We start from the raw sequence: 11,030 nt of genomic DNA on the forward strand, positions 1-11,030 counted from the left end.
CACACAAAAAAAAAGAAAAACAACTGCTACTTGAACTTGATGCGGATGTTTGCCAATATTTTGTGCGTTTAGTACAAACGACCAACACCAATATTGCTTGCAAAACTTTTATTGAACAATATCCGTATCGTATCAATCTATTTATATAATTGTGTTTGAGTGGTCTTAAACTGGACTTCATTTTGGTAATGAATAATGAATACATACAGATTATTATTTTTTATCTCAGAAATAAGGATTTTGTTATAACAAACCAGATGGGGTTTGTTTATTTTTACGTCCTATTAACAGCCAGGGTCATGTAAGGACGTGCCAGGTTTGTTGGTGGAGGAAAGCCGGAGTACCCGGAGAAAAACCCCCGACCAGCGGTCAGTACCGCGCAACTGCCCCACATGGGATTCGAACCCGCATCCCAGAGGTGGGGGGCTTGTGGTAATATGTCGGGACATCTTAACCACTCGGCCACCGCGGCCTCATAACAAACCAGATAACAATCTTTTATAAATATATAATATGATAATATTAATTAGTCATATAACATCAGTTATAATATAATCTAGTGTATATGAATCTCCAGTAAAAAATGAATTAAAACAACATCAAAAGAAAAACAAACAAAAACAATAAGAAACTAATTTTTTAGAATTCATGCTTTTAGAATAAACTACTAGCCCCCAGCCTCTGGATCGCAGTGTTTATTACATCTATATACATACATACATTGAAAACTTAGCAACGAAATAAAAAAAAATACTATTATCACACAAAATACAGTGTGATTAGCAAAATTTAATATAGACTTTTTTTAAATGGATAAAATCTTCTCATCCTCTGATTATGAAATCTGCTCTTTTTTCACCCCAAGACAATCTGATTCACGAGATCTGAGAATTAGTTACAATATGTTTTTAGACCCAACGCTTTAAGAGGTCTTATAGAGATCAAAAATCAGTCAAATCGCTCTCTACATATTGTATAATAGAAGAAGGATAGTCAAATAACTTCTACGCTTAGATTTAGCGGCGGAAATATTTCACTAACTGTATAGTTGTTAATATTTGCGAGGATCTTAATTTCGCTAAATTCGCGGGTCCATCCAAATAAGCGAAGATTAATACCTCGCAAAGTTTATCAAAATCATCATGGCTTTACATATTATAGCCTTTCGTCTAAATGAACATCGTTGCGTGTACCCACCCCACAGACATTGTGCGCACACCGTGTAACGTTGTGCGGTCCCACAACTGATTATTTATTTGTTTATAGGTATAGGTTGTTTAATCCCCCTCCTTTGGGCCCCTCATCTGAACTAGGAAGTTGTTATTAACACCCAAACCAGCCAACTGTGTCGTACAATAATTACAGTGTATTTTAAAACCTTTTGTGAGTGATATAAAGTACATTGTATATCACATCACAACCTTTTGGGTTTTAGAAGAAGGAACTCAGACCTTTTCCAACAAAAATGGCTACTGAGGAGGTAATAGAACTCAGCGGTCTGCCGCCATATACTGCGATGTTATCGTCGCAGTTTCAAGCTTGTCCGAGACTTTTGTACAACCTCTTCGACCCGACAGTTGGCGATGGAGACCTGGACGTGAATCACCATTCCGATAAAGTTCTTGACATGAGAGGTGATCGTATTCACAGGTTGGTTATTGTGTCTAGTTAATATGATATTGTCAATTATAATCTCCTTTACTACATGAACCCTGTGGTTAGTTTAGGGGAGCCACAAAATTTACTATTTAGACAGATGTCGATTTCATGAGCAATTAGTCCGCTACCTGCCTGTTTTGCCGAATATATAAGGAATACAAAATAAATTTTTAAAAAAGAAGAGAAAATAAAACCTAATAATACATGTATAGGCAGAGAGAGGGAGAGAGAGACAGGGGGAGAGAGGGGGAGAGAGACAGGGGGGAAAGAAAAGAGAGAGAGAGAGGGGAAGGAAGTTTCGTTATCATTTTGTGTTTTTTTTTTGTTTTTTTTAATATTTACATTTACTAGAATTTGTTCTAAAAATAATATTTTTACAATAAATATCATGTCTACTAATAAAGAGAGGGAGAGGGGGGCATTTGGATTGTAATTTTCAAAATCTGTTTGTACCAATAATGTATTTCTGGGTGCTCTGGTATATGTGTATTTACATCATCTGATAAATCATTACTTCCATGGATTAATAGCTGCAAATCAAGAGGTATGAGTTGTTTAAAACGCGATATTTCTGTCCAGTTATCAATTACCTTGGGAAGGTGTAATACTGTTGACCTGCCTTTGATATTGGTGTTTAATTAGTTCATTGTCTCTCCAGATGATTCATTATTTATAAGACTGACAGGCTAGTTCCCGGGTGTCTCCATTTTTATAGATTGCTGTTATTTGGCCTCCTTTCCAATTGTTTGGAACCTTCCCATTTTGCAACGAACTGTTGAAAATATAGCATAATGGTGTTTTTATTACATCAGCCAATTCTGTTAACAATTTGGGGTGTATATTGTCTGGTCCAGGAGATTTCGATGCAACTTTTTTAACATGTTTAAAGTTTCTTCTTGATATATTGGAAATATGGACTCCACTTATATTAGAAATCAAATTAAATAAACATACAATGAAAAGTTGTGGAATGATTTCACTACTGATTGTATACATACACTGGTGTGCAATATACGGAAATAATTAGTATTATCAATATTTATGAGATTATACATAAATCTGGAAAGCAATCACAAAGTTATTTAAGTGTAGAAATCGTGGAAATTATATATATGTGGATTCAACGGATATTCGTGCTGGAATTTGTCTTTTATAGTAAAGTGTTTGGATATACGATTTATATCTATAATCACTTTGTATTCTTTACATTAGGGTTGATTGCCATTTTGGATGACTATGGGACATAGAGTGGTAAGCCGTTACTTGTAGCTGACCAGTAAGTTAAAACTTATTTGACAGCTACAGGTGCATAATGGACTGATAAAGGTAACATTTTGGATAGCTATCGGTGAGGTATGTGGTTTCTTATGGATATTGTACTAGAAAAAAACAATGGGTGGCGTCACAATTGTCCTTTAAGTAAAATGATTAATTGTGTTTGAAACATGTATTGCAGAGAGTTCAAAGTAAAGAATGTAGAAGAACTGCATAATTTGACCAAGGCACTGTTGAACAAGCCAATGTTATTCGATACTGAGCTTGCGTACCAGCGCACGGAACAGCTGATGGACTGCAATATTGGTGCTAGATTAACAGGTAAGTACCCACAGGTACCAGAAACAACAAATCAACTTAACATATATCTTGGTACTAATGTCCATGTATCAGCACGTAGTATAGGGGCCAACTTGTATGCATGACTAACATTAATTGAGGTGTTCCATCTGTCTAACATTTATATAGGACTAACATTAATTTAAGTGTTCCAGCTTTCTAACTCGTATGGAGGACTAACATTAGGTGTTCCAGTTATCCAACTTGTATATAACACTAACATTAAATTAGGTATTCTAGATGTCTAACTTGTATGTAGGACTAACATTAATTTAGGTATTACCACAAGCCCCCACCTCTGGGTTGCGATTTTGAATCACATGTGGGGCAGTTACCGAACACTGGTTGGTGATTTTCTTCCAGGTACTCCGGCTTTCCTCCACCAACAAACCTGGCCCGTTCTTACATGACCCTGGCTTTTAATAGGACGTTTAACTAATAAAATCAAACCAAATTAGATGTTCCAGCCATTTAACATATATATGAAACTAACATTAGATTATATGCTCTAGCTGTTTATTGTTTTATGGGACAAACGTTAAATAAGGTTCTTCAGCTGGTTGTAGAGTGCATCGTTCCTTCATATTGTAATTGACTGCAATATCGATGAATCGCATTTATAAACACTTTTGACATAGTGTACACGTCTGCACGATTGGCCTACATAGTCTGCCAACTTATTGAATCGGAAAAGTTGTTTAAAAATTGGATATTCTGCTAGTTAAAAGAAGGTAGTTTGATTGTGAAATCTTGTGAAACGTTTGGTGTTGGCAGCTGGGAGTTGAGCTTTGCTTTGTTACGATTACTAGAGGGTATTCTATCTTGCCTTATACGACTGCTGCTCCATAGAAATGCTAAGTTAGGAAAGGCTTGATCACACACTGTTGTATGGCTGCGTTTCTAAAATCATCTGCAACTAACAATGTAAACATGCTACTGTTAGAGCCATTTGAGCAATGAGAGCGATTGAGAAATGGTTTGTTTTTTATTTATGTGCAAATTTTCGTGTACTCTTAGACTGAATTGTCCCTTTATGAATTATTTCCAGGATAAGTTTAACATTGGTGAGTTCGCCGATTTTGTTTTACAGGCTTCTTTGTGGTGTTGGTTAACACAACGGACCCAAGGATTAGGCAGCTACTGACTCACAGACTAGTTCAGGCCATGCAGTACATGCAAGAAGGAAAGAACTTTTGTCTGAAGGTAAGAGGATGGTATGTGGATTTATGTGTAGTAGTATGTCGATGCCCTGTTCTGTGATGTTTATATCTGGGATTAAGTGACTTTTTCGTGTAGTGAGTACTACTTTAAATTGTTTGTTTAACATATTTGACGTTGTGGTTGTATCTGTAAAATGCCGAGTGTTGTGATGTTAAAGTTTTCTTTTCTTGTTGTTTTAAATGTAAAACATATTGGAATGTTTGTTGTGTATGTTAGGTTCGTTTATAGGTACAGTTGTATGTCTTTTTAAATAATTTGCTTTAAATCTTTAAGTTAGCGTTTCTTTGCGTGTTATTTTACATGTTTCTATTTGATGTGAGTTCGTGATTTATTTTTGATTTAGTTCTTGAGGTTAACATTTTAAAGTCTTTTATTTCGTGTGTTTGTAGACTATAGCTACCTATTACTTTTATCAAGAGATTAATATAATGATAGATATCGCTTGGAACATGGGACGTTATAGTTTAACCTATTTAAAAACAAAATTTCATTATAGCTGAATTTTGGAGCAAGCATGAAGCAGTGGTTCAGTGAAAATGTCGACAGAGAGGAGGCTGGGTGTTTAACAAGTCGTTATAACACCGACTATGGCAGCATGACGATCTGGGTGACCAACTGCTCGACACCATCGACAGAATTCTGTGGCACTATGTTATGCTTATGCTATCTCTTCTGCCCACCTTCCCTTTTAATTGGAGTGCCTTGTTGTTTGGTAAGTATATATTGCGATGTTACTCGAGAGGTCCCTGTTGTGTGGTAAATATATATGGCGATGTTACTCGAAGGTCTCTGTTGTGTGGTAAGTATATATGGTAATGCTACTCGAGAGATCCCTGTTGTGTGGTAAGTATATTTGGCGATGTCAATCGAAAGTACTTGTTGCCTCCAGTACAGTATATTGGTGGAATTAAGGCAATGTGGGAATGATTTCTCTAGGATCCTGAGATCGAGACATACCGAAATAACCCAATTCAACTTCATTAATATTTGTAGAGTGTATGAGAATACAAAACATAGAAAATGTTGGAAACAATTTTATACGTATTTTAGTCATACATTAAAATTTGCATGTTTTATTGTAGGCCCACAAACTCTACAGGAAGGTGACGTGCATCGATAAGAAGCAAGATTTCAGTAACCTTCCTATTACGTTACTACGTACTCGTACTCATACCGTCTCGAACCGCATTCGATGTGCCTTACCAAACCCATCAGCCCCACAGAGAAGAACACAGCCATTGAGTGGTCAACGTCAAGGTCATCCTCGGCAAGGTCATCCTTCTCGAAAGCGTTCTGAACTGTTATCGAATGACGAACTTGACCAGACCCTGTAATAATATCGAGTCGTCAATGAACCGCATTTACCAGTTTAGAATTTGGTTTAAAAGTATATTTTGTCGTCGTTTATAGCAGATTATATCTATTTTTTTAAAACGCTCTCCCCATTGCAAGTTACAATACATTAACTTATTGTTTATTATATATCATAAGATGGCTTTGTGTATATAAAATAATGACATCATGAAATTATACGACTCTTTCATACAAATGCATGTTAGTATGAAAGAAAGGGATATTCTACTCGAGGGTCACTTAATGTAGTAAAACTCGAGGCTTGCTCGATACAAGAATATTCCTACCCTTTATATCCATCTTTGAAATAATATTTTCTTTCATTTCTCGATAGTTTGTTGCAATTTTTCAATTATGATAGCCCGCCACTTTGAGAAAGAAGTTCGAAGAAATCTGCAATCGCACGCCAATTCTTCAAACATGAAAACTGTTTGATATTTGAAAAGCAAATCCACTTGATACGTTAAAATTCATCGAGAAAATAGTAAGTTTGTTGACGCAGTGACGTCACGAAGCATGCATTACAGTATTGCATGGCATAAGCCAGTACGCATGAACCCGTAGGTATTGAGAGAAATGTATAGACATTTGTACATGTACAATGTTATACATAGTTATATTAACCCAGATTAAGAGGTAATTTTTTTTAAGATTTCTAAACAGTAACAGCCTCAGCTTAGAATATTAATTACATGTAAAAAAATGTTCAACATTTTCACGAAAGAATCCAGGTGAAAGTTCTGTGAAATGTTATTATTTGTAGCAACTGACATCGATATATTTTCACTAGTTTTGGTATAGGCACGTATTTTGAGGATGAAAATTTGACGATTTGATAATTTGAAGATGTGCAAGGGGCCTGGTTGAGTTCTACTTTTCCTCTGAATCTACTTTGGTGTAGGTGTTAAGGATAACGCACTGATAACCTACTTATCTGGTACAATGACATCTGAACGCCAAAAGGCTTGTGGACAAATTAACGCAGTGAGGAATTAGCGCTATCTACATAATGGCTATATAAACGACATACAGAAAATATAAAAAGCGCAATAAGATTTTACTGCTAAAATGTGTTCCGATTATAGTAGTATGTTATTATAAGTATGCGAAATCATTTTAGGGGTACCCGGTACAGCACTGATTTCAAGAAACTTAATTGGAATATTTTGTTGAAATCCAAGACGACAGCTGAATCAAATTATCCCAAAAAGTAGCACAGCAGAGCTAGATTACATGTCATCCTACCAAACGAGACCAATACTCCACTTCATTTTAAGCATATAGTGTTGCTTAGGAATGTCCTGTCTTGCCATGGTTTGGTCAAAGACGCTTGCATCGTACACCTGTATCAGGTTGCTTGAAAAAGTAAAACAAAATAATCGAACAGCAATATTTGTAATGTTGTCAAAGAGTTTACCAATTATATCCCTCCTGATAAATCTAAATACTCTTCACGTGAGGCTTTTACTGACGATGAGAACGTGGTGACTAAATATACTCATCTTTAATTATTCTCATTGGAAATGTTAATGTCCAGTTGTTCAAAAGGTGATTAGGCTCATCACAGTTTAACGGCAATTTTCAAATGAAGATTAAATAATTTCTGGTAATACGAATTTTACAAAGTGTCTTAAGATTTAGATGTAATATACTATATGTTGCTGGTATTATCAATTTGCCAATTTCGCAAAATATCAATTTTCTATATTTTTGTTGTGACTGTATTTCTATATTTTTTGTTGTGACTGTATTTCTATATTTTTTGTTGTGACTGTATTTCTATATTTTTTGTTGTGACTGTATTTCTATATTTTTGTTGTGACTGTATTTCTATATTTTTTGTTGTGACTGTATTTCTATATTTTTGTTGTGACTGTATTTCTATATTTTTGTTGTGTCCGTATTTCTATATTTTTGTTGTGTCTGTATTTCTATATTTTTTTGTGACTGTATTTCTATATTTTTGTTGTGGCTGTAGTTCTATATTTTTGTTGTGTCTGTATTTCTATATTTTTGTTGTGTCTGTATTTCTATATTTTTGTTGTGACTGTATTTCTATATTTTTTGTTGTGACTGTATTTCTATATTTTTGTTGTGACTGTATTTCTATATTTTTGTTGTGTCCGTATTTCTATATTTTTGTTGTGTCTGTATTTCTATATTTTTTTGTGACTGTATTTCTATATTTTTGTTGTGGCTGTAGTTCTATATTTTTGTTGTGTCTGTATTTCTATATTTTTGTTGTGTCTGTATTTCTATATTTTTGTTGTATCTGTAGTTCTATATTTTTGTTGTGTCTGTAGTTCTATATTTTTGTTGTGTCTGTATTTCTATATTTTTGTTGTTTCTGTATTTCTATATTTTTGTTGTGACTGTATTTCTATATTTTTGTTGTGTCTGTATTTATATATATTTGTTGTGTCTGTAGTTCTATATATTTTTTGTGTCTGTATTTCTATATTTTTGTTGTTGTCTGTATTTTTATATTTGTTAGCCTGTTCATGTTGATGATATTGTTGATACCATGCTCAGAATACATTATTCTCATTATGTGGTTCTTAAAAATGTTTATTGTTATTAAATGAATATTAAAAGCTTGGCGACAGTTTAAGAAATGTGAAGACATTCCTTGTGTGGAAGCATGAGGGTCAATGGGGAGCAGATATAGAGGGGAAAAGGAATATTTAGGTCAGAAGCATTCCTGTGGCCATTCTGATAAAAATCACCTGATACGTCATTTCATAGAAATTTGGACCACTATTCACTATACTTTTACGTAGAACTTCATTTCGCCTACAAGATAGATTAAAAAAGTACATGCTGTGATGAAATGTCGTTTTCAGTTGATGTAGCCAGATGAAGCACATGCATTTGAACTGGACTGACATACAGGTGAAAAAGTTCATCGGAACATGAGCCAACTGAATCGGAGGTTGTCATAACATCTGTGATACAATCAAATACTTCTGTATAGTTATTAAATTTCGAGGACACAAAATTTCGCGATTTATTGTATTGCCATTATTCGCGGGGTTATATTTTCGCGAATTATCTAAGTAGCATTTAAAAGCTTCATTTAGACAACAGGATATAATATTTAAAGCCATGATGATTTTGATAAACTTTGCGAGGTATTATAATTCTCGCTAATTTGGATGGACCCGCGAATTTAGCGAAATTAAGACCCTCGCAAAATTAGTAGCTATACAGTTAGTGAAATATTTCCACCGCTAAATCCAAGCGTAGAAGTTATTTGTCTATCCTTCTTCTATTATACAATATGTAGAGAGCGATTTGACTGATTTTTGATCTCTATAAGACCTTTTAAAGCGTTGGGTCTAAAAAACAAATTGTAACTAATTCTCGGATCTCGTGAATCAGATTGTCTTGGGGAGAAAAAAAGAGCAGATTTCATAATCAGAGGATGAGCAGATTTTATCCATTTTTAAATACAAAAACCTATATTAAATTTTTCAATTTATGTATGTATATAGATGTAATCAACACTGTTTACATTGTTTATAAAAAGCGATAAAGAGGCTGGGGGTTAGCAGTTTATTCTAAAAGCATGAATTCTAAATAGTTTAGTTTCTTATTGTTTTTGTTTTGTTTTTGTTTTGATGTTGCTTGAATTCAATTTTTACTGGAGATACATATACACTGGATTTTATTATAACTGATGTTATATAACTGATTAATATATATTTATATCAGGTTGTTATCTGGTTTGTTATAACAAAATCATTATTTCTGAGATAAAAAAAAATAATAATCTGTATATATTCATTATTAATTATTTTTATTACCAAAATGAATTCTGAGTTTAAGACCACTCAAACACAATTATATAAACAGATTTATACGGATATTTTTCAATAAAAGCTTTGCAAGCAATATTGGTGTTGGTCGTTTGTACTACACACAAAAAATATTGGCAAATATCTACATCAAGTTCAAGTAGCAGTTGTTTTTTCTTCTTTTTTTTTGAACTAATAATCACGTTCAACTACATATATACATAAAATCATATTGGAATATGTGCATTGCCTTTCATGCTAGCAGCAACTGTAACTTTTTAATATTTGCTTCAATACGAAATTGAGGAAGGAGAGAGCATGCCATCTAGCAGAGGCGAGAGTCAAGGTACGTAGCTGGAAGCCAACCGTTGGGCAGTAGGGACTGATCAACCCTACTGACCTACCATGAGGAGTTCCAAGATAATGATTGAAACCTTCGAAGATGGATTGAACCATCCTCGATACACTAGGGGGTACTACCACTGACGTTATATCCACCCCTGGACTAATGAGCTGTTAGTTTGGTATTTCGTACTGGAGTATCGAGGATATGAAGGTTCTGGCTGATGACGACGACGGCGAGCGGCAACACTAACAGTTGTATGTAATCCAGTGGTTAGTAGGAAAGACAGCCGATAACAGAGTGGTGACATCCGGGAAAGACTGGAGCGAGGCATTGATGGTTGGCAGCCAAAAATAACGTCTTTGTGAGTAGACACCTCAAGAAAGCTTCAATAAAGGATACAGAGAAACAGCCTCAGGGCAAGCCTGGTTTTATCCCTCTGCATCTAAAGTTGTAAACAAAGGATTTCCGAAATGGTAAGAGATACGCCAATGATGGTGTCACTAAATTATATGGCATGAGTTGAAGATGTGACACGAGCAAATTTATGATGGTCAAAAGTCCAGTATAACTGCTGCTTTCATGACATAGTCCAGGGGTGGATATAACGTCAGTGATAGTAACCCCTGGTGTATCGAGGATGGGTCCATTGATCTTCGAAGGTTTCAATTCTTATCGGTCAGTAGGGTTGATCAGTCCCTACTCCCCAATGGTTGGCTTCCAGCTACGTACCTTGACTCTCGCCTATGCTGGATGATTTTTACTCTTACATTGTTAGGGTTACATTCGAAGATTAGGCTGTGCCATGTCATATCAATATAACTTGCAGTGGCCATCACATATTTAGTGGCCGCCGCCAAATTTAAAAGTTAGGCAAATGTCGACAATTTTAATTTTCGATTTATTCAAATAAAGAGTTTTCGTATTAAAGTGAATATTAATTAATTACAAGTGCTGCTAACGTGAAAGGCAATGCATGTATTCCAATATGATTCTATGTAGATATGTAGTTGAACGTGATTATTACTTAAAAAAAAAAAAAA

At 34.7% G+C, this 11,030-nt stretch overlaps 1 protein-coding gene across 1 annotated transcript; it reads left to right on the top strand.

Moving 5' to 3' along the window:
* Positions 1-1,309: 1,309 nt before the first annotated feature.
* Positions 1,310-9,635, top strand: LOC138314159 (uncharacterized). The gene is made up of 5 exons (XM_069254334.1): positions 1,310-1,650; positions 3,116-3,255; positions 4,364-4,476; positions 4,991-5,206; positions 5,577-9,635. The coding sequence occupies exons 1-5, from the start codon at positions 1,466-1,468 to the stop codon at positions 5,826-5,828; spliced, it is 906 nt and encodes a 301-aa protein (XP_069110435.1). The 5' UTR covers positions 1,310-1,465; the 3' UTR covers positions 5,829-9,635.
* The last annotated feature ends 1,395 nt before the right edge of the window (positions 9,636-11,030 follow it).

The sequence above is a fragment of the Argopecten irradians genome, chromosome 2 (assembly GCF_041381155.1).
Source record: "Argopecten irradians isolate NY chromosome 2, Ai_NY, whole genome shotgun sequence".
Taxonomy (NCBI): Eukaryota; Metazoa; Mollusca; class Bivalvia; order Pectinida; family Pectinidae; genus Argopecten; species Argopecten irradians.